This window comes from Triturus cristatus, chromosome 10, assembly GCF_964204655.1.
Source record: "Triturus cristatus chromosome 10, aTriCri1.1, whole genome shotgun sequence".
Classification (NCBI taxonomy): Eukaryota; Metazoa; Chordata; class Amphibia; order Caudata; family Salamandridae; genus Triturus; species Triturus cristatus.
Genome location: NC_140593.1, coordinates 819,383,878 through 819,408,221, shown reverse-complemented (window position 1 = coordinate 819,408,221; position 24,344 = coordinate 819,383,878). Strand labels below are relative to the sequence as shown.

The 24,344-nt window shown below is 49.3% G+C and overlaps 1 protein-coding gene across 4 annotated transcripts in view; it reads left to right on the top strand.

Annotated features, from left to right (window-relative positions):
* NPRL3 (NPR3 like, GATOR1 complex subunit) overlaps positions 1–24,344 on the top strand; it is a 360,149-nt gene that overhangs the window by 139,437 nt on the left and 196,368 nt on the right. For 2 of the 4 annotated variants that reach the window (XM_085628418.1, XM_085628419.1), the window contains one exon: positions 17,474–17,611. The exons of the other annotated variants lie outside the window; for them this stretch is intronic. In XM_085628418.1, coding sequence (XP_085484544.1) covers positions 17,474–17,611 — 138 coding nt within the window. The remainder of the gene's footprint in view (positions 1–17,473; positions 17,612–24,344) is intronic. 4 annotated transcript variants of the gene reach the window in all.

The window sequence follows — 24,344 nt, the reverse complement described above, 5'->3', positions numbered from 1 at the left end:
AACCATTTCTAGGAAGGGCAGCAGTGCCTCTAGCGGTGGCTTGTCTGAAGTGGAGCTAACGGACCGGAGGGAGAAAAGACAGCTCACATGGGACTTAGCAAGGCTGGAGAAGGAGAAGGAGGAGCAGAGGATGGCCCATGAATTGCGACTGAAAGAAATAGATCTTCAGATCTTGAGAATCGGGGCACAACCTGTTCCTAATGGTGGCAGCCAAATCCAAGAGGTCACCAGGGAACCCAAACCTTACCTGCCAAAGGACATAGTAGCTAGCTATGGAGTGGGCGACGATATCGCCAAGTGGCTAGCGGCCTATGAGGTCTCATTGAGGGCCCATGGGGTTCCAGAGAAGTACTGGGGAGGGGGATTGTACAAGTACATGCCTCCAGCTGGTAGGGATGCTTTATTGGCCCTCGAGGAGGATGAGCAGACCCACTACCCCACCATGAAACTGGCGCTCATCAGAAAGTTTGGACTAACACCTGAAAAGTACAGACAGAAGTTCAGGGGTAGTCACAAACTGGGCACGCAGAATTGGGTGGACTTCCTGGACTATGCGAAGAAGGCAATGGAAGGTTGGATTCAGGGCAGTGAAGTGAGGAACTACGAGGAGTTGTTTGACCTAGTACTGAAGGAACACCTGCTCGAGAAATGTTTCCCTGAACTGCGGCAACACCTGGTGGATAGCAAGCTGACCAGTCCCCGGAAGCTTGCTGAGGAGGCGGACATTTGGGCTAGTACCCGGGTGTCCACAAGGGGGACTGGAGGGGATACTCAAAAGGCCGGACAGGGCGCCCCCCAGAAGAAAGAGGGAGGGGAAAAGAAAAAGGAGTTCTCCAAAGGCCCCCAAAATAACTTCCAAGGGAAGGGAACAGGATTCACCCCTAAGGCTAACCCGCCCAGAAACCCTAATCCTGGCAGAGTCAGCAGCCAAGGGTTGTCCATTGCTATGAGTGCGGTGGCGTTGGACACTATAAAGGAGATCCGAAGTGCTTGAAACGACCACCCCCTCCCACTGGAGGAAAGACCCCCGGAGTAGCTAGTGTAGTGCTCGGGGAGGAGATGCCCTTAACTAAGGGAAGGGAGTGGGCGGGTGTCACTTTAGTGTCCCTGGGAGAACGGGAGATGGTTCCTAAGATCCAGGTGCCCGCAAATACCGCAAAGTATGGGCAGTGGGTCACCATCAACGGCCAAAGAGGGGAGGCTCTGAGAGACACAGGAGCCAGTATGACTATGGTGCGTAGTCAACTGGTGTCTCCAGAGCAGGTAATTCCCGATGTACTCCATCCAGCCGCGATGGCTGACGGCAGAACAGGTCACTATCCCGTGGCCGAGGTTCCCTTTGAATGGGGGGGGGTTGCAGGTTCACTTCGAGTTGCCGTAAGCCCTGCCGTGCCAGTCGATTGTCTGCTGGGGAATGATATGGAGCACAACGCTTGGAAGGAGGTGGAATACCGGACTCACACCGAGATGCTGGGTACACCTGACTGGGCCTGTGTTAGCACAAGGTCCGCGACTACCCGAAGAGGGAGTTCATTTCGGCTGGAGCCTGGAACAAAGGCCCAGCCAGCTGCCAGTCAAGGGAAGAACCGAGGACAGGAGGAGCCTGCCTCGGCGTCTCCACCCCGTAGGACGGATAGGCCACCGGAGGTGGTGGACCAGGAGTCTGCGGAAGGGGACGTTACCAACCTGGAGGACCTACCCATCCCGGCCGAGTGGCACGTGGAGGGAGGCCCGTCCAGGGAGGAATTCTGCCAGGGCCAGAGGGAGTGCCCTACCCTTGAGGGGCTGAGGCGACAGGCCGAAGCCCAGGCAGCAGGGAACGTTGAAGGGAACTACAGTGTTTACTGGGAGGATGGCCTCCTCTACAGTGAACCCAAGGCACCCCTACACGGATCGTCACGAGCCTTGGTAGTTCCTCAACGTTATCGAGCCTTCCTTCTGGAGTTGGCTCACGAGATACCATTGGCAGGACACCTGGGGCAAGACAAGACCTTCGCCCGTCTTGTCCCACACTTTTATTGGCCTCAGATGAAAGTGTCGTCCGATACCTACTGCCGGACATGTGTGTCTTGCCAAGCCAGTGGGAAAACAGGGGTGAAGCTGAAAGCTCCCCTGGAACCACTTCCTGTCGTTAGCACCCCCTTTGAAAGGGTGGGCATCGACATTGTGGGTCCGTTAGATCCGCCAACATCAGCTGGTCACAGGTTTATCCTGGTCCTGGTGGATCATGCCACACGATACCCAGAGGCAATACCTCTGAGGACCATAACAGCACCTGTTGTGGCAAGGGCCCTGATGGGAATCTTTACCCGAGTGGGTTTTCCCAAGGAAGTTGTGTCCGACAGGGGGACCAACTTCATGTCAGCGTATATGCGGGCAATGTGGAAGGAGTGTGGAGTGACATATCGGTTCACAACTCCTTACCACCCCCAGACCAATGGTCTGGTGGAGAGGTTTAATAAAACCTTGAAGGGCATGATCAGAAGTCTGCCTGAAAGCCTGCGGAGGAAATGGGACGTCCTCCTACCCTGTTTACTTTTTTCCTACAGGGAAGTGCCACAGAAGGGAGTGGGCTTCAGCCCCTTCGAGCTTCTGTATGGGCACCCTGTACGTGGACCTCTCAACCTGGTGAGAGACGGATGGGAAAGAACTCCCAGAAAGCTTCCCCAGGATGTGGTGAGCTACATGCTGGCCTTCCGGAGCCAAATGGCTAAGTTGTGGAAGCAAGCTTCTGACAACTTGGAAGCCAGCCAAGCAGTGATGAAGGCGTGGTATGACCACAATGCTCACCCGGTGGAGTTGGAGCCTGGCCAGAAAGTGTGGGTGATCGAACCGGGAGAGCTTAGTGCCCTCCAGGATCGCTGGTCAGGACCCTTTGAGGTGTTGGAGAAGAAGGGTAAGGCTACCTACTTGGTGGACCTGAAGACCCCTCGTCAGCCCCTGCGGGTGCTGCATGCCAACCGCCTCAAACCCCACCACGAGAGGCCCGAAGTCATCTTGATGATGGTGACTGACGGAGGAGAGGACGTGGAAAGCGAGCCTCTCCCTGATCTGTTTGCGTCTCAAGAAAAGGATGGGTCGGTGGAGGGAGTGATTCTCTCCCCATCTCTAACTCCTGAACAGCAGGAGGACTGTCGCCAGGTCCTGGGGCAGTACTCTTCGTTGTTCTCCCTTGTCCCGGGTAGGACTCACCTGTGCGTCCATGACGTGGACACAGGAGACAGCCCACCTGTGAAGTCCAAGATCTACCGGATGTCAGACAAGGTGAAGGCCAGCATTCATAGTGAAGTCACTAAGATGCTGGAGCTAGGAGTGATTGAACCTTCTAGCAGCCCCTGGTCTAGTCCGGTGGTGTTAGTACCGAAAGCTGCACCACCGGGTGCCCAACCAGAACTGAGGTTCTGTGTGGACTATCGGGGACTGAATTCAGTGACAAAAACTGATGCTCATCCGATCCCTAGGGCGGATGAATTGATTGACCGGCTGGGAGCTGCCCCATATCTAAGTACCTTTGACCTTACTTCAGGGTACTGGCAGATCTCGTTGACTGATGGAGCAAGGGAAAGGTCAGCCTTCTCCACGCCCAATGGCCACTACCAGTTCTGTGTGATGCCCTTTGGGCTCAAGAACGCACCTGCCACGTTTCAGCGCCTGGTAAACCAGATCCTCACCGGAATGGAGAGTTTCTCTGCTGCTTATCTGGATGACATAGCCGTCTTCAGTAACAGCTGGGAGGATCACTTGCGTCACCTGCAAGCTGTTCTCCAGGCCCTGAGACAAGCTGGATTGACGATCAAGGCCAGCAAGTGCCAGATCGGGCAGGGGTCGGTAGTGTACCTTGGACACTTGGTGGGTAGGGGAGCGGTGCAACCCCTCCAGGCGAAGATCGAGGCCATCATGGCCTGGGAACCCCCCAAGACACAGACTGAGGTCCGAGCATTTTTGGGCCTCACGGGATATTACCGCCGCTTCGTGAAGGGGTACGGTACCATCGTAGCCCCCCTCACGGAGCTCACGTCCAAGAAACAACCTCGACGGGTAGTCTGGACGGAGGCCTGTCAGCAGGCCTTTGTGAGATTGAAGAAAGCCATGTGCGAGGCCCCGGTCTTAAGGGCCCCAGACTTTTCCAAGAAGTTCATTGTCCAGACAGATGCATCAGAACATGGCATTGGGGCAGTGTTATCGCAACTCAACGAAGAGGGTCTGGATCAACCCGTGGTCTTCCTATCCCGGAGACTACTTCCCAGGGAACAGAAGTGGAGTGCAATAGAGCGTGAAGCCTTTGCAGTGGTATGGGCGCTGAAGAAGTTGCGGCCATACCTGTTTGGCTCGCACTTCCTAGTTCAGACCGACCACAGACCCCTTCGTTGGCTGATGCAAATGAAGGGGGAGAATCCCAAGTTGTTGAGGTGGTCTATTTCCCTACAGGGGATGGACTTTCAGGTGGAACATCGGCCTGGAGTGGACCACGCCAATGCAGACGGTCTCTCAAGGTATTTCCGCCTTAGTGATGAGAACTCCCAAGGGGTTGGGTAGCTCTCCCCACTTTCAGCTGGGGGGGACGCGTGTTAGACCTGTCAGCCCTTTGGGTGGTCCCTCCTCATCATTATTTATTTTGTCCCACTTTTGCCTCAAACCCTGTTTGAATTTTTCCTTTTTGGGAACCACCAGACTTTTTAGTGTTGCTGCAGATTCAGGGAGCCATTTTATCTACCCCTGAAACTTCTGTCTGAGGGCCTGGAGCACAAAATGGTGGCCACCTGTGACATCACCAGCATCCACTGGAACCTACCAGCACCTTCCAGAACATTCCAGAACTCTGTGACAGTTGGAGGCGGTTTAGAATGTTGGGAGGTTAAGACAGAGTGTTGGCAGTTGGAGTTGGCAGTTGGCACCTGACTGGTGAAGAGAGAGCAGCACAACAGTGAAGGAGGAAGGAGTGAAGCAGCAGGGGTGGAAACTTGTGCCTGGAGTGGGGTCCATAAACCCACCCTTGATACTAGTCCCTACTGATGGATCCCAGCCTGTAGCCCTGTGTGGGAAGAAGCCAGAAAAACTCATCCTAAGGACCTGGACAGCAGGAACAGGCCTTAGAAGCAGAAAGCAGCAAGATCCTGACCTGGAAACTGGTTTCCCTGGAGTCCGGCGTCGAGTAGCCTAAGACCTGGAGCCCGAGGTGGAGAAGCGGCGCTGACTGAAGAAGCAGACGTCGTACCCGGAGCCGCCTGAGGTCGTGAGAGGGCGCCGACGGAGGTCGTGAGGAATACCAAAGGTCGAGGAGGAAGTTAACCGAGGTCGAGTGAGCGGCGTCATCGGAGGAGTGAAGTCCGCCCTCCGGAGTCGTCGGAGACCGAGGTGAAGTGTACCGGAGGTCGGGAGTGAGGATCGCACTCCGGAGTCGCCCGGAACCTGAGAGTAGGAGCACCGGAGGTCGGGGGTGAGGATCGCACCCCGGAGTCGCCGGAAGTCGACATCGAGGCCAGGCCGGCCGACGTCATCGAAGCCGAGAGCGCCATCGGACCGGAGCCGCCCGAAGTCGACATCGAGTAGAGACTGCCCGACGCCGTCGAATCGGAGGTCGAGATCGAACCGAGGCCGCCGACATCGGACCGGAACCGCCTACCGGCGTCGTCTAGAACTGACATTGGGCCGAGGCCGCCGAGACCGAACCGGAACCGCCTCACGGCATCGACACGACTCCAGCGGCGTCGGAACATCAGAAAAAGGGCAGTAAGTGGAGTAGAGGGCGCCTAAGGCCCTGTGGAGACCTGAGAGACTGCTCTAAGGGGCTAGGGAGGTGCTGGAACCAACCTGACTGTGCCAGGGGTGAATTGGGACTAACCTAAAGAGGTTGTGTGGAGAGAGAAAGCCAGGGCACTGGTATTCCCCCCTTGGTCTACCTCAGTTTAGGCCTCAGCCTTGTCCCAGCCAGGGAGTAGAACCCCTCAAGCCTTCCACAACCCTACAAGCTGTGCCTGGGCCAAATCAGCCCTTAGGAATTGAAAAGTGATCTGATTACATGAGTGTTGCTGTATACTCTTAATTATTTATTGGGGGGCCCTGTATTTATTGTGTTAACCTATTTATTGCTTCACTATATTTATTGGTCCACAGGACTTGTTGGTGTACAATATTTATTGGTGACAGTATTTATTGCCTCAGAATATTTAATTGCCTGTATTACCTGCACTGTTATTTATGTCCTTTATATTTATGATCACCCCTATTTATTGAATCTCCAGACAGTATTTATTTGACCTGCTCTATTTAAAATTTGTATATTGTGATTTACTTATTTATTTTCCCAATCAGCAACTAAGAGAAAAAGATAAAGAAAGATATTTTCATAATTTTTACGGTGTAGAGTCGTTTTTGGAACGGATGCACGCATGGTTATTGTATGGGTATATTGTATGCTTAGCACGGTGCCTGTTTCCTGACCACTCGAGCCAAGCTACCACAGTGTGTTCGGGGAGTCCACCACTACCCTGCGGAGTGGGAGTGGGCTGTTTCCAACACCGTAATTCACACATAGTGCGCCATAAGGAACTACAAGATGCCATATCAAGCGTGGCAGTAATTTACACATAGCACGCCTCAAGACACTACACCAGTGGTTCCCAAACTTTTGACTCCTGAGGACCCCACTGAGTCACCACTGGAAGCCGGGGACCCCCAAGCAATTTGTACGATTTAAATTTCAAACGTTAAAACAGTAATTCGAAAAAAATAAACGTGTGCACACAAAACAAATACTCGAATTACTAAGGATTTTAGGGGCATATTTACAAGCCCCTACCACCATGGAAACATCACTTTTTGCAACGTTCGCATGTCGATAGGGGCTTCGCCTTCTTTACAAGGCAGCGGTAAGCCACTTAACATGGCTTAACGCTACCTTGTGAATAAGGCCCCCTTTCGCGCAATGCTTAGCGTGAAAGAGGTGGGTAGTGGGTTTTGTGATGGGCGTTCCACCGCAACACCCATTGATTTTGATGCTGCCCCCTATTCACAAGGGCAGCTTAAATAGGAGGCAGCGCCAAAATTAACACCAGGGAAAACCAGTTCTTAACTTGGCGAAATGAGGAGAAATGCTTTATTTCTCCTCATTTTTGCTTTGTCCATGTGTGCTGCCTTGTGCAAAACATTACACCATGACATTTCAAGCGTGGCAGTAATTTACACATAGCACGCCTCAAGACACTACACCATGGCATCTCAAGCGTTGCAGTAATTCACACATAGCGCGCCTCAAGACACTACACCATGGCATCTCAAGCGTTGCAGTAATTCACACATAGCGCGCCTCAAGACACTACACCATGGCATCTCAAGCGTGGCAGTAATTCACACATAGTGCGCCACAAGGCACTACACCATGGCACTTCAAGCATGGCAGTAATTCACACATAGTGTACCATAAGGCACGTCAACATGCCATCTCAAGCGTGGCAGTAATTCACACACAGCGTGCCTCAAGACACTACACCATGACATTTCAAGTGTGGCAGTAATTCACACATAGCGTGCCACAACGCACTATTCCATGCCATCTCAAGCATAGCAGTAATTCACACATAGTGCGCCACAAGGCACTACACCATGCCATATCATGCGTGGCAGTAATTCACACATAGCTCGGCACAAGCACTACACCATGCCATCTTAAGCATGGCAGAAATTCACACACCGCGTGCCACAAGGCACTACACCATGCCATATCCAGCGTGGCAATGATTCACACATAGCGCGCCACAAGGCACTACAACATGCCATCTCAAGCGTGGCAGTAATTCACACATAGCACGCCTCAAGACACTACACCATGACATTTCAAGCGTGGCAGTAATTTACACATAGCGCGCCTCAAGACACTACACCATGGCATCTCAAGCGTGGCAGTAATTTACACACAGCGCACCTCAAGACACTACACCATGGCATCTCAAGCGTGGCAGTAATTCACACATAGCGCGCCAAAAGGCACTAAACCATGACATTTCAAGCGTGGCAGTAATTCACACATAGCGCATCACAAGCACTACACCATGACATTTCAAGCGTGGCAGTAATTCACACATAGCGCACCACAAGGCACTACACTATGGCATCTCAAGCACGACAGTAATTCATACACAGCGTGCCAGAAGCACTACACCATGCCATATCCAGCGTGGCAGTAATTCACACACAGCGCGCCACACGGCACTACTCCATGCCATTTCAAGCGTGGCCGTAATTCACACATAGTGCGCCATAAGGAACTACAAGATGCCATATCAAGCGTGGCAGTAATTTACACATAGCACGCCTCAAGACACTACACCAGTGGTTCCCAAACTTTTGACTCCTGAGGACCCCACTGAGTCACCACTGGAAGCCGGGGACCCCCAAGCAATTTGTACGATTTAAATTTTAAACGTTAAAACAGTAATTCGAAAAAAATAAACGTGTGCACACAAAACAAATACTCGAATTACTAAGGATTTTAGGGGCATATTTACAAGCCCCTACCACCATGGAAACATCACTTTTTGCAACGTTCGCATGTCGATAGGGGCTTCGCCTTCTTTACAAGGCAGCGGTAAGCCACTTAACATGGCTTAACGCTACCTTGTGAATAAGGCCCCCTTTCGCGCAATGCTTAGCGTGAAAGAGGTGGGTAGTGGGTTTTGTGATGGGCGTTCCACCGCAACACCCATTGATTTTGATGCTGCCCCCTATTCACAAGGGCAGCTTAAATAGGAGGCAGCGCCAAAATTAACACCAGGGAAAACCAGTTCTTAACTTGGCGAAATGAGGAGAAATGCTTTATTTCTCCTCATTTTTGCTTTGTCCATGTGTGCTGCCTTGTGCAAAACATTACACCATGACATTTCAAGCGTGGCAGTAATTTACACATAGCACGCCTCAAGACACTACACCATGGCATCTCAAGCGTTGCAGTAATTCACACATAGCGCGCCTCAAGACACTACACCATGGCATCTCAAGCGTTGCAGTAATTCACACATAGCGCGCCTCAAGACACTACACCATGGCATCTCAAGCGTGGCAGTAATTCACACATAGTGCGCCACAAGGCACTACACCATGGCACTTCAAGCATGGCAGTAATTCACACATAGTGTACCATAAGGCACGTCAACATGCCATCTCAAGCGTGGCAGTAATTCACACACAGCGTGCCTCAAGACACTACACCATGACATTTCAAGTGTGGCAGTAATTCACACATAGCGTGCCACAACGCACTATTCCATGCCATCTCAAGCATAGCAGTAATTCACACATAGTGCGCCACAAGGCACTACACCATGCCATATCATGCGTGGCAGTAATTCACACATAACTCGGCACAAGCACTACACCATGCCATCTTAAGCATGGCAGAAATTCACACACCGCGCGCCACAAGGCACTACACCATGCCATATCCAGCGTGGCAATGATTCACACATAGCGCGCCACAAGGCACTACTCCATGTCATTTCAAGCGTGGCCGTAATTCACACATAGTGCGACACAAGACACTACACCATGCCATCTTAAGCATGGCAGAAATTCACACACAGCGCGCCACAAGGCACTACACTGTGGCATTTCAAGTGTGGCAGTAATTCACACATAGTGTGCCACAAGGCACTACACCATGCCATATCCAGCGTGGCAGTAATTCACACATAGCGCGCCACAAGGCACTACTCCATGCCATTTCAAGCGTGGCCGTAATTCACACGTAGTGCGCCACAAGGCACTACAAGATGCCATATCAAGCGTGGCTGTTTTTCACACATAGCGTGCCTCTAGGCACTACACCATGGCATTTGAAGCGTGGCAGTAATTCACACATAGCGCTCCACAAGGCACTCCACAATGGCATATCAAGCGTGGCAGTAATTCGCCACAAGGCAATACACGATGCCATCACAAGCGTGCAGTAATTCACACAAGTGTGCCACAAGGCACTACACCATGCCATCTGAAGCGTGGCAGTAATTCACAACATTATAGTCATTCTAAGAGTAATCTACCCACAGCACAGTGGTTTGTGCAGGGCGTAGCCTTGAATCACTTCTTCGGCATGGCGGAATTCTCGGCACTTTACAGCTATGAGCCTGTGACGTCAGTTTATATACGCCTGTCCAGGGAATAGCATTCCTGAAGATGCAATCAGGCGCAGAACAGTGATCTCTTGCAGTGCTTTATTGCACCGAGTGGGGGCAGGAGAGAGACCGACACTTCAACAAAGAATTACACACACTTGCTCTCACACACACTCTCAAACACTTTCTCACACATTCTCACACACGCACTCTCTCTCTCACACACATACACACGCACTCCCTTTCACTCACTCACACACACCCTCGCACACACTTACTCTTGAACCCCCAGGAAGCAAGCCAAAATATGCTTTGCTGTCATCTTCTCCTCATTTTCCAATATTTTTGCTTCTTTAGTTTCTCCAATAAATGCTGTACATACATGTGTGCTGAACAAGAACTTCCCTGACTGGTTTGTGTTAATCATTATGGCGGGGTAGGGATCTTCCCCATGGGCAGAGAAAGGCTACATTGGTGATTTACTAAAAATAGTAAAAGATAAAGATTAGCACCAATAGATTAAAAGGATTAAAGGGGTTGAGTATTGGACCTCATTGACAGAGCTCCCGGAGAAAAGCCTGGGACGTTGAGAGTGGACCTTATAGAGGATGGATGACTGACTGCATGAATGGAAGCTTCCAACCACTCCCAGTTATAAACAATGCCTCTGGATTTCCCAGTACATTTTTTTTTAAAGTGAGACTTATTAGCTTTACCAATGTTTGTTTGTGTATGGTTTCTCTCTTGTCTTCTGAGTCCAGGGGCAACTTTACTCCCTTTCTTCTGCAGTATAGGGGTTCTCCAAAGCTCAATCCTGGCACAATTTCTTTGTTCTTTCTTCCTCATCACTTCTATAAGCATTATTCTCAAATCTAAAACTCCTTCTTTCCTACATCCCCCATCTGCTACCCTGTGCTAGGAACCACCCCTCCCTCCTTCCCACCCACCCGTTCCCCTTTGGTGGCAACCACCCCTCCCTCCTACCAACTCCCCTTTGCTGGGAACCACCTTTCCCTACTATCCATCCGCTCCCCTTTGCTGGGAACCAACCAGCTCCCCTTTGCTGGGGCCCATACCTACCCCACTAGCTCCCCTCTGCCCCAACCCCTCCACTTTGCTGGGGCCCACCTGACTCATCCACCCAACCCACCCCACCCGCTCTCCTTTGCTGGGACCCTCCCGCACCCCTTTGCTGGGACCCACCCACCCCACCCGCTCCCGTTTGCTGGGACCCACCCACCCCACCCGCTCCCGTTTGCTGGGACCCACCCACCCCACCCGCTCCCGTTTGCTGGGACCCACCCACCCCACCCGCTCCCATTTGCTGGGACCCTCCCACCCCACCCGATCCCATTTGCTGGGACCCACCCACCCCACCCGCTCCCATTTGCTGGGACCCACCCACCCCACCCGCTCCCATTTGCTGGGACCCACCCACCCCACCCGCTCCCATTTGCTGGGACCCACCCACCCCACCCGCTCCCATTTGCTGGGACCCACCCACCCCAACCCGCTCCCATTTGCTGGGACCCACCCACCCCACCCGCTCCCCTTTGCTGGGACCCACCCACCCCACCCGCTCCCCTTTGCTGGGACCCACCCACCCCACCCGCTCCCCTTTGCTGGGACCCACCCACCCCACCCGCTCCCCTTTGCTGAGACCCACCCACCCCACCCGTTCCCCTTTGCTGGCACCCACCCACCCCACCCGTTCCCCTTTGCTGGCACCATCCCACCCCACCCGCTCCCCCCTATGCTGGCACCATCCCACCCCACCCGCTCCCCTTGGCTGGGAACCCACCTGCTCCCCTTTGCTGGGACCCACCTCCCCTATTGCTGGGACCCAACCACCCTTTGCTGAGACCCACCCACCTTTGCTGAGACCCACCCACCCACCCATCCACCCACCCACTTCCCTTTGCTGAGACCCTCCCACCCACCCACCCACTCCCTTTTACTGAGACCCTCCCTCCCACCCACCCACCCACTCCCCTTTGCTGAGAAACTCCCCTCCCACCCACCCGCTCCCCTTTGCTGAGAAACCCCCCCTCACCCACCCGCTCCCCTTTGATGGGAAACCCCCTCTCCCACCCACCCGCTCACCCCCCTCTCCCACCCACCCGCTCCCCTCTGATGGGAATCTCCCCTCCCACTCACCCGCTCCCCTTTGATGGGAATCTCCCCTCCCACCCACCCGCTCCCCTTTGATGGGAATCTCCCCTCCCACCCACCCGCTCCCCTTTGATGGGAATCTCCCCTCCCACCCACCCGCTCCCCTCCCACCCACCCACTCCCCTTTGATGGGAATCTCCCCTCCCACCCACCCGCTCCCCTTTGATGGGAATCTCCCCTCCCACCCACCCGCTCCCCTTTGATGGGAATCTCCCCTCCCACCCACCCGCTCCCCTTTGATGGGAATCTCCCCTCCCACCCACCCGCTCCCCTTTGATGGGAATCTCCCCTCCCACCCACCCGCTCCCCTTTGATGGGAATCTCCCCTCCCACCCACCCGCTCCCCTTTGATGGGAATCTCCCCTCCCACCCACCCGCTCCCCTTTGATGGGGATCTCCCCTCCCACCCACCCGCTCCCCTTTGATGGGGATCTCCCCTCCCACCCACCCGCTTCCCTTTGATGGGAATCTCCCCACCCACCCACCCGCTTCCCTTTGATGGGAATCTCCCCACCCACCCACCCGCTTCCCTTTGATGGGAATCTCCCCACCCACCCACCCGCTTCCCTTTGATGGGAATCTCCCCACCCACCCACCCGCTTCCCTTTGATGGGAATCTCCCCACCCACCCACCCGCTTCCCTTTGATGGGAATCTCCCCACCCACCCACCCGCTTCCCTTTGATGGGAATCTCCCCACCCACCCACCCGCTTCCCTTTGATGGGAATCTCCCCTCACTCCCACCCACCCGCTCCCCTTTGCTGAGACCCCTCCCACTCACCCACCCGCTCCCCTTTGCTGAGACCCCTCCCACTCACCCACCCGCTCCCCTTTGCTGAGACCCCTCCCACTCACCCACCCGCTCCCCTTTGCTGAGACCCCTCCCACTCACCCACCCGCTCCCCTTTGCTGAGACCCCTCCCACTCACCCACCCGCTCCCCTTTGCTGAGACCCCTCCCACTCACCCACCCGCTCCCCTTTCCTGGGAAACCCACCCTCTCCCCTTTGCTGGGACCCCACCCTCCCTCCCACCCGATCCCCTTTGCTGGGGCCCCCCATAATACCCGCTCCTCTTTGCTGGGACCCCCACCCACCCGCCCCACCGACCTGCTCCCCTTTGCTCAGACCCTCCTCCCTCCCACCCACCCGCACCCCTGTGCTGACACCCCCTCGACCAACCCACCTGCTACCCTTTGCTGGGACCCACCCACCCGCTCCCCTTTGTTGAGAAACCCCCTCCCTCCCACCCGCTCCCCTTTGCTGAGAAACCCCCCTCCCTCCCACCCACCTGTTACCCTTTGCTGAGACCTAACCACCCGCTCTCCTTTGCTGAGAAACCCCCCTCCCACCCGCTCCCCTTTGCTGGAACTCCCTTTCCCCTTCCCTCCAACACCCCCCTCCCACACACCCGCTCCCCTTTGCTGGGACCCCCCTCCCGCTTTTCTTTGCTGTGACCTTTTCCGTTTTCCTTTGCTGAGACGCCCTCCTGCTTTCCTTTGTTGGGACCCCCTCCCACCCTCCCGCATTCCATTGCTGGGACCTTCTCCCGCCCTCCTACTTTCCTTTGCTGGGACCCCTTCCCGCTTTCCTTTGCTGGGACCCCTTCCACTTTCCTTTGCTGGGACCCCCTCCCGCCCTCCTTTGCTGAGACACCCTGTTAAAAGTGACCTTCAGGTGGCGATATCCCCCTGTAAATATGCCCCTCTGTTTCCGCTAACATTTTGCCTCTCCTCCGAAAAGTGTTGTTTAGGTCTCGCCTGAGACAGCGCTTTAGCGCTGCTCTGGCGAGACTTATAGTAAGCACTTTTGGAAGTGCAAACGAGTGCTTTCAGGCCGCCAACTACAGTGCATGTGCTCCGGGCGCGCGCACCATTTGGCAGCCTGAAAGCACTCGTTGTCTTTCACTTTCGCGGCCGCTCGGCCGCTTTGATGTTTGATCACTTTCACTTTCGCGGCCGCACTTTAACAAGCTCTAAAAGCGTATTTTTTCGGCTACGTTTTAGAGAAGAAAATGTTCTTAAGATTAATTTGTAAAGCCTCAAAATACTTACATCCCACAAAGAAGTAACTTCTTACACGCAGAATTGTAAATTGTGTTTCTGTTGCTGGTTTGTTGTTCATGAACATGCCTCCGGAAACAAATAGCAAACAATCAAGGGAGTATGTTTGGGAAATATCATTTGTAAGTAATACATGCTTTAGAAACACATGAACATGTTTTGTTGGCTGCCATAGCATAGCAGATCTGGCCTGGTCAGAAGTGAGTTTTGATGCATTTAAGGAAGTCCCATTACTTCAAGAGTATTCTTACTGTGTTTCACTTCGGATACCAGGCGCCGCCTGTAGTGTGGAAACGCCTCTATCGCGCCGGTAAAACTTATCCAGAAAGAGCGGTCGTGCTTTTTCACACGAAGAGTGAATATTGACGGACGTGTGTAGAGCTAGGTGGCCCCGCCGTGGGAGCGGGTGCACGTCACGGCGCCTGGAATCCCAGCGCTGCACCTTTCATTGCGTGAAGCCGGACAGAAGAGCTCTGTTCCTTGGCGCACATATTTTGTCTAGCTGCAGGGGAAGCTTTGTCCCGGCTGCTCTGACAATAGACTTGAAAGTAAAGCGCGGTGCCCGGGGGTGGGGGCCCGCGCCCATTGTGGCGCACAATGAGCTCGGCTGCCGCATTCCTGGCCCGCTCAGGGCCGGTGGCTTCCACTGACTGACGGCCTCCGTGGCACAGGCGCTGAGCGCGGCCACGGCTTGTGTAGCCGCAGACGAGCGCCGTTTAGAAATGTTTGTTGCATCCGGTGTTTGTCACCGGGAGGCAACAAAACATGGAAACGCACCAGTTTGGAATATGTCAGCAGCGTGCGCATAAGGCAGGCTCGGTAAAAGCGCGCGGACTGGCACAGCACAGGCGCCTTGCGTAACTTGGCTTCTGTGCTGGAAAGGCTTGCGCGAGGTGTTCACACTGGCAGGCAGTCATGCCCCACGGAGTGCTGTCGTGCTTCCCTGAGGTGACTTGTGGAGAATCCACCACTACTTCCAGGGCCCGCAGGGCCTCCCTCGGACCAGAGGGTTCCCTTCAGGTCAGGGACACCTCCGCTGGCGCGGCGGCCTATGTGCGTGTCTGACACCAGTTGAGTGTGTTACTGTGGGTCCATGCACTTCAAGGCTCTCCTCGCAGCAGGGCCACTTTGGTCGCTAACCTCTCAAGCATCCTTTGCATTTTCCCTTTTAAAACACACTTGGGAGCAATTCCAAATGATGTAAACTCTCTCTCTCTCTCTCTCTCTCTCTCTCTCTCTCTCTCTCTCTCTCTCTCTCTCTCTCTCTCTCTCTCTCTCTCTCTCTCTCTCTCTCTCTCTCTCTCTCTCTCTCTCTCTCTCTCTCCCCCCCCCCCCTCTCTCTCTCTCTTTCCTTCCCTCTCTCTCGCTCTTTCTCTCTCCCACTCTCTTTCTTTCTCTCTCCCACGCTCTTTCTCTCTCTCCCCCCTCGCTTCTTCCATGATGACTTTTCTCCATCTTTCTTGCTGTCCCACTGTGCTTTGTCTCTCTCCTCCCCTCTCCCTCCCTCTCTCTTTCTTTCACTCTCTCTCTTTCTCTTTCTCTCCCTCTCTCCCTTTCTCCCTCTCCCTCTCTTTTTCTCTTTCTCTGTCCCCCTCTCTCTCTCTCTCCCTCTCTTTCTCTCCCTCTCTCTCCCCTCTCTTTCATTCCCTCTCTCATTATGTTTCTCTTTCTCTCTCTCTATTTCTCTCTCCCACTCTAGCTTTCTTTCCCCCCTCTCTCTTTCCCTCTCTCTTTCCCTCTCTCTCTCCCTTTCTCTCTCCCCCTCTATCTCTCTCCCTTTCTCTTTCTCTCTCTTTCGTTCCCTCTCGCTCTACTCTCTCTCTCTCTCCCCCTCTCTCTCTTTCTTTCTTTCTCTATCTCTCTCCCCTCTCTCTTTCTCTCCATCTCTTTCTATCCCTCTCACTTTTTCTGTCCCTCTCTCTCTCCCTCTCTCTCTCCCTCCCCCTCTCTCTTTCTTTCGCTCTTTCTCTCTCTCTCGCACTCACACACACACTCTTTTTCCCGAGATCCATATATTTATAACCACATCTTAAACTTATGGTGGTGCGATAGGTGGCACTGCCTCCTTGTGATTGCTCCCTGATGGAAAAAATGCAAAATGTAAAAAATATTCAGTCTCTAATTTGTATTCATGGCTACAAAACCAATGCTTGATTTCCAAAATGTGGTAAACCATACATTGCTAACAACCTTCCTCAAATATGCTTTTTACACAGCATAAAGTGAATATAAACTGCTTTCTTAGCACCACAAAACATATTTTTTTAGGTCTCGCCTAGGCAGCATTAGGGTCAGTAATGCTCATTAAGAAAACATTTATGGTTGTGGTTGAAGCAAAATCAGCTAATAATTTTAAGGATGTTGGATCACCAGCATGTGTCAGATAGCTAAGTTAACAGAAAATACAGAACATGAGTAGATAAACTGGTGGAATAATTTTTGGTTATAAATGGAACGTCGACAGATGAGGCAAGGATGAAAAAGCATGTACCAATGACTGGTAACAACAAGCATTTGCAATGCAATATGTCTCACATTTACGCGAGTTTAAGCTATTAGCATTGTAAATGACAATGCGTTTTATTTATATTTCAAAAACCAAAACATAAATAAAAGGCCTTTTTATTTACAATGCCAATAGCTCATGCTCAGGTAAATGCGAGACCTGTTGCATTGCAAATGCTTGTTTTTACTGGGTACAGGTTTGAACCTCTGGTGATATGTCACTCCCTACTAGCCATCTTGTTGGATCCCTCCCCCCCCCCCACCCCCCCCACACTCCTAGCCTCTTTTGGTAATGGGTGTCGTGTGCAGATAAAATGTTGAACGTCCGATATTTCTGTTGCCACTGCACGTAAACTGCCGACAGGTGGTTCGCTATTCTACCACTAGATGGCAGTGCTACCCAAAGAGATGGAAACCAATAACTACTCAATGGCCCGAGTTGCTATTGTTGACTCGGTTTTCATGATATCATCAATATGGCCCGAGGGTTGGCGCTATTCACAGTAGATTATCTGCCATTCTATACGTTTATTTTTGTTTGCCTGGCATGCTGTGTCTTGTCACCTATCCCGTCTCTGCCTCCCGTGCTTGGCTACGGTTTGTTGACATTTTCTCGTCTTCTCTTTCAGCCTTTGTACGACGGGGGTGGTGCGTTTGCACATCAACAACTGGCTCGAAGTGAGCTTCTGTCTGCCTCACAAAATTCATTGTGTGGGAACTGACTTTATCCCTCCCGAAGCCATCGAGAGGAGCCTGAAGGCAATTAGGTAAATGCTTTCCACCATGTTTGTTTACACCTGGACCTGTTTCAAACCGTGGTGTGCTCCCACGGCGTTGAGTGCTTTCTCTGTTTGCGCGGGCGGGATTTGGAGGGAAGCGAGGCCTGAAGTCACACTGTGGGCCCGGAGAAAGGCCTCGATGGTCTCCGAGATAACGCACGCACGCGGACAAATGTAGTCGATTCTGCATGTTTCTGTTCCCCACCCATGCATTACTTCTTGTGGAACGGCCTGTTCCTTTGACATTGGTATTTTAGACGCATTGCCTTTCAGTGACCGCACTGCTCAGCAGAAAGACATTTGCTGAGAAGCATTCCCGCCTCACCGCACCTCATACCGACCTCTGTTAAGTGTCGTAATAGACTTTTAGGTCCTTTCCTGGTTGTCTTAAAAGAAAGCTCTTGTCTCTTAAGTCATTAATCAAACTCTTGCCATTATTCACAAGGGGAAAACGCCTCTAACCCTCTTCTTGTGTTCCTTGATAAATGGGTGTTCCCCTGGTCATCGCGCCAGACTGATCAATTAAGTGACCTGATAGAAACGTCTGGAATTCCTCCTCTTGACATAAACAGGAAGCTGAGTTAATATTACAATGATACATAGACTGGGTCACTGCATAGGCCCCTCCTGAGTCCTGGCCCTTCTGTTATGCACATTTGTCTGCCTGGTTATGCACCACACCAGTCCCGCTCGGAGATGGTTTCTTGCTGAAAAGGAGCACTGGGCTTTAGCCAATTAAGAAAGCATTTGCAGAATAAAAGCAAGATGTCCGACGGTTTCCCAGGCAACAGCAACTGTCACAGGGAAGGCTTTCATAACATTCACAAAAATCCCTAGAAAACACAAGGTACTTCAAAAGTACTTAAGATGGAACATATCTCCTCTCTTCGAACCCTTTACGCCCCAAAGCGAATGATGTACAGACAGATAAAGGTAAGGCAAACGAGGAAGGAACACCTTCGTGCAAGCACATTGGATAAAAGAACGCCGAAACAAACTTGTTTCATAATCCTTCAGATGCTTTGGGGTGGGAAGGGTGTGTGTGACCCTTTTAGATCTCCAGTTTCCAACCTAGAACATCATCCCTCCAGAGACGAAGGGGTGATTCCTGAAGTAGCGATGACTCTTAAACTCCACTATATTCCTCAAGACCTTCGGAATTACTTACAAGGTGGTCTTAATCCTCACCTTAGCATCCTCCAAATAACAAGATAAATAGAATTTATACAAAGAGAATTCATATTATTGGCTTCAAAATCAATCAAAGTCATCAAAAAATCTCACCCGAAATAGAGAAGGTATTCATCATGAAGTGGATGTGTACCGAACACATACATCTAGCAATATATCCCTTAGATATTTTGTTGTGTCACTCCATAATAGGAGTGCAACCAGTAGGGTTCCAGAAATCTAACAACAGTGGACACAAGGAAACACTTATATAGCGATAAACTTATATTGCCTCTGCAATACATGAAGCAAAAAGACACTGAGAGACAAACACAACAAAGTTTATACAGCAAGCGGTTACAATAGACAACCATGTAACCACCTAAAGTTTCGGTGTCTACAGATTAACGCATGCTCAAACACCCGTCCTACTATAAAGAGCAGAAGAAATATTTAACCACTATGCCACACAGGAAAAAATGCTACTGCCGGTTAACTCACATCATGTTAGATGACAAATTAAAGAATAATAAAGGGGACATATATGGCTTAAGTGTCGCCTATATGTGAAAAGACGCAAACCGCCTGTCCTCCCATAACCCGCAAGTACAGTAATCACATTGGCAGATGATAAAACCAAAGCCCCACTATGTCATACAGAGAAATACACCTACCTTGGAAGTCCCGTAACACTGAACGCCAAAAAGATAAGCAACGGTATACTCAGCATCGCGCACCATTTTGCCTGATTTTTATAAGCAGAGGAAGTATCGGTCACCTGACCGTAAACAGAAGTCCCCGCACGTCACGGTGATATGATCAAAAATGGAGCGCCATGATGGAATGGTAGTACAAATGAAGCTAGAAATAAAAGACACCATAGAAAGAACAGACATATCCGTAATGGAAAAAAAAAAAGTACATACAAGCCCCAGATGCTGTTACAAAGACAGTCATCGTGTGTACCATCAATACGTACACAGGAAAATGGGGCGCCATGATAGAAAGGTAATACAGATAAATGTAATACAGATAAAAAAAGGGGTAAAACAAGTAATTAGGAAGAAAAAGACCGGGCAAATTAATGATGGAAAAAGGGGGGGGGGGGGACGACCTACCCCCACTATTGTTAAGGCTATATAAGCAAGCAACAAGGGTAAAGACTTAGTTAAATCGAACTATGATAAATAGCGTGGGTTGATAAATCAAGTAACAATACGAAACCACATTATATAAATACACGCACCCGATGTTGTTATAGAAAAGGTCATCATACGTCACATTAGTACGCTAAGAAATGGGGCGAAATTATGGAATGGTAATAGGGAAATTAACCCAGATATTGTTATACTTCAGCAGGAATGTTATGAAAAGCATGGGCGAAGTCCAAAATACATGGCAACACAGGACCATCATTATAGATTAACAATATGGACTTCATGTTTGGGCGCCATGTTGGAATGGTATTCCATATTCAAAAAGCAATGGTAAATCAAGACAATACCCTACTAAAAGAAGACCTAGAATAAAGTTGACCAATAAGCTCACAATCCGCAACGAGGAAGTATACTACATCAAAAGCATCAAAAATAAAATGATGTCCGAATAACCAAAACCTATCTTAAAGAAAATAATGCATTTCAGAATCAGAATAATGTCCCAACGTGGTGGCCCGCAAGCGACAAATCCATTTTGACTCTTAACTGTCTGAGTGCCAGTTCACTTGACTCTTAACTGTCTGAGTGCCAGTTCACGATTCAAACCTTTCCTGCCTGTAGGAACATGATCAATACCATGGAACCAGAAAATATTACTATCATTATGTTTAATGTTATAATGTTCAGTAATAGGATATCTGGTGTCCCTATTGAGTATAGCTCTTCTGTGTTCTTGTATGCGAATTTTTAGGCATCGTATGGTACTCTCCACATAGATAGTGCCACACTCACAGCCCAAGATGTATACCACATAAATGGTATTACAATTGATAAACTTATTGATGTTATATATCCGTGGGCTATTGTAGGAAAAAGTCTTCATTCTATTTTTTCCATTCCTACAGACATTACAAGTACCACAAGTAAAGAAGCCATTTGGTTTCTTTGGTATCCAATTTCCATTGTTTTGAGGGGTCATAACATAGCTGGGGCAAAGCTGTTTCCTCAGCGAAATCCCTCTTCTGTATGTAATGGCAGGCATATTCGTAATGCAATCCTTTAACCCCGAAATAGAGGTAAAGAAATGCCTGTTTTTACGCAAAGCATTAAAAATGCCGTTACTGTGGTTAGTATATTGTGTGATAAACCTCACTCTGTTGTCATTCTTGCGACTATCTTGTGCAGTGGTCTTGTCAAGTAATGTCGAATCCGTCTATGCAAAGTATTCTCTGTTCAGCCTTATCTAAGGTCTTATTGCTGTAACCTCTCTTTTCAAATCTTCTCCTTGTTTCCTTCACATTTGATAGAAAGGTTTTCTGTGTACTACAGTTCCTCCTAATACGAGTCAACTCGCCGAATGGAATATTGTTGATAACAGAGCTGGCATGAGCACTAGATGCATGCAACACAGCATTGCACACTGTCTCCTTTCTATATAGTTTACTCTGTTCCACCCCGTCCTCAATATAAAAATTGATGTCCAGGAAATTAATATTATCCTTATGATAGGACATCGTAAGTTTAACATTGAAAACATTATCGTTTAAGTACACAAAATATTGCTGTAACATTTCAATAGATCCAGACCAAAGGCAGATGATATCGTCTATGTACCTCCCCCAGAACACAGTAAATTCCGTCCAGGGGGAGGCACTTCGGGCCCAGGCATGCTCCTTCTCGTACCACCCCATAAAGAGGCAGGCGTATGAGGGAGCAAACCTGGAACCCATTGCAACACCTTTGATCTGTTGGAACCAGCAGGTCTTATGTAGGAAGAAATTGTTCATAAGAATGATGTCAACCATTTCAGCAATCATTTCATTATATTCATAGAACTCAGCGCCCTCCTTGACCAGGAATGAGCGCATGGCCATAGTCCCAAATTGTTTGTCGATACAGGTGTATAAGCTTTCGACGTCGAAAGTCACAAACAGAAGTTCATCAGATCATGGGAAGTCCCTACATTTTACCAGAATGTCTTTACTGTCCTTTACATATGATGGTAGGTCAAGTACATGTTTGTGTAGTTTGAAATCAACAAACTTAGATAGTTTTTCGGTAGGTGACTCCACCCCCGAAATGATAGGTCTCCCAGGGGGGAAGGAACCCCCCTTGTGTATTTTGTGTAAGATGTAATTACAGGGGTAAGATGGACAGTCAACCTTAAGATATCTGTATTCGTCTTCAGAGATAAGACATATGTCTCTCCATTCATTAAGTCTGGCATTTATTGTGATGGTAAGGTTAGGGATAGGATTACATGTAATCAATCTGTAACAGGAGTTGTCACCAAGTTGTCGATTAATCTCATTGAGATAGTCTATACGGTTCATAATGACCAAATTACCACCTTTGTTTGCCTCACGTATTACGATGGTAGTATCTTCCTTTAAACGTTGTAAAGCCAATCTCTCAGTTTGGGAGATATTCTGTGTTATTTGCGGTTTATATTTATTAGACATTTCCTAGGCATATAGTTCTTCTGACATTTTCTTATGGAAGACCTCAATATTCAAATCATAACCAAAGGCGGGCATACATTTGGAATTAGGGCGCAAACCACTCTCCACATGACCATCCTGTTTAATATCAAACTCATTTAATAGGCTGGGCATGTCACAACCTTCATCATCACAAATAGATAGAAGACATTGTATATTCCTGAAATCAGCAATTGTATGAGAGTCCGGCTCTCGGAAAGATACACCCCCATTTTGTTCCTGTGGTCTATTGGAGAAAAAATCACGAAGTTTTAAGAGCCTCACAAACTTAAATAAGTCCACATGAGTATTGACCAAATCCCCACTTTGAGTCGGACAGAAATTTAAACCTTTACTAAGGACACTGATCTCATCATTATCAAGTATTTTGTTAGAAAGATTAACAATTTTTAAATGACAACAATCATCAGTATCTGTAATGACAATATCATTATTTGGTACTAGTTGGTATTTACCTTCTTGGCCCTTGCTGAGATGTCTGCCTTGCCAATTATAGTTTTGGAATTTCCCTTTAGACCTCCTCCCTCCCCACCTGGTTTTAGCTGTTCTTTCTTTTGTTGGAGTCTGCTGGAAATGTGTAATTTCGCAAGTTCCTTCTGAAAGGACAAGGCCCCTTCCCCTAAAGGGACATCATGTACCAAAGATGATGGGGCTGTACTGCCCTGTGATGATACATTACTGATAGAACTTGTATCATCACTTTCACCCTTGTCATTTCTGTTTCTTTTCTTATCTTCTAAGCCTTGTACATTATCAAATTTTTTATGAAAAGTATAGAATCTTCCATCACGATAGTCCCTGTCATCTCTTTTGATTTTTCTAAGCTTTTTATCTCTTAAATATATCTGATGATTATCTATGACCTGTTTTAAAATGGCATAGTTTTTTTCTATCAGGTCCTTTTCCTCCATTTCACCAATTAATTTTTCAATTGCAATAATCTCTTCCTGGAGTCTTTCCCCTTTCTCCATCGCATGTTTAACCAAAAGTTTCATCATAGTCTGTGATGCTCCCTCCAAGTTACATTCCCATTCTTTAAGTAAAACATCACTAAGATCCTCAAAGGTGGGGAAAATTAGGATGCGAAAACCCCTTGGAACCTTGCCATTTTCCATATATTGTTTTAGGGTAATACCATCCCACCATCGACTAAGTTCCTGTTTTTTCAAACGTTAAAGTCTTATGAACAATGTTTTTAAACTGTTCTTATGCGTTGATTCTTGAGTAACTCTCTCCTTAGAGATCCCTGTGCCAATGAGATTGTATGCCATCTCTTCCCGACCATCATCAAATTTCGACATGTTTAAATTAGTACTATATTACTGAGGGGATAAGTGCACAAACAGTCAAAATTAGAAAAACCAGAAGAAACTACGACTGACTCCTAGTTTATCACTTAAATCCCAATGTATCAAAAATATATTCAATTCCTGTGCACAAGTCTTCCGGAGTTCACCGTAGAACATCTCCACTGAGAGCCAGATGAAGAGGATAGAAACAGAATAGGAAGGTGCACCAGCAAAAAAAGTCCAAATCCGAAAAAAGGTCCTTAGTTTTTCTTTTATTCTTGTAGTACAAAAAGATAAAACTCAGCCAACGCGTTTCGTTCTACACAAGAACTTCTTCAGGGCTGAAACAAGCAACATGACAATACAACATATATAAACTACAATTACAACAGAAATATTAATTTGTAAATAATATCACCACAAAGAAGAATCAACACAGATGAGCAGCACAAGAAGTATAACATAAGCATATAACAACAGAAGGTGAAAAACATTTAAAACCTATATAAAAAACCAAAACAAATGTGATATGAACACATGCTAAGCTAATAGCTTATATGCATACCCTATCTCATTCCAAATCCCAAAAATATTCCCACACATA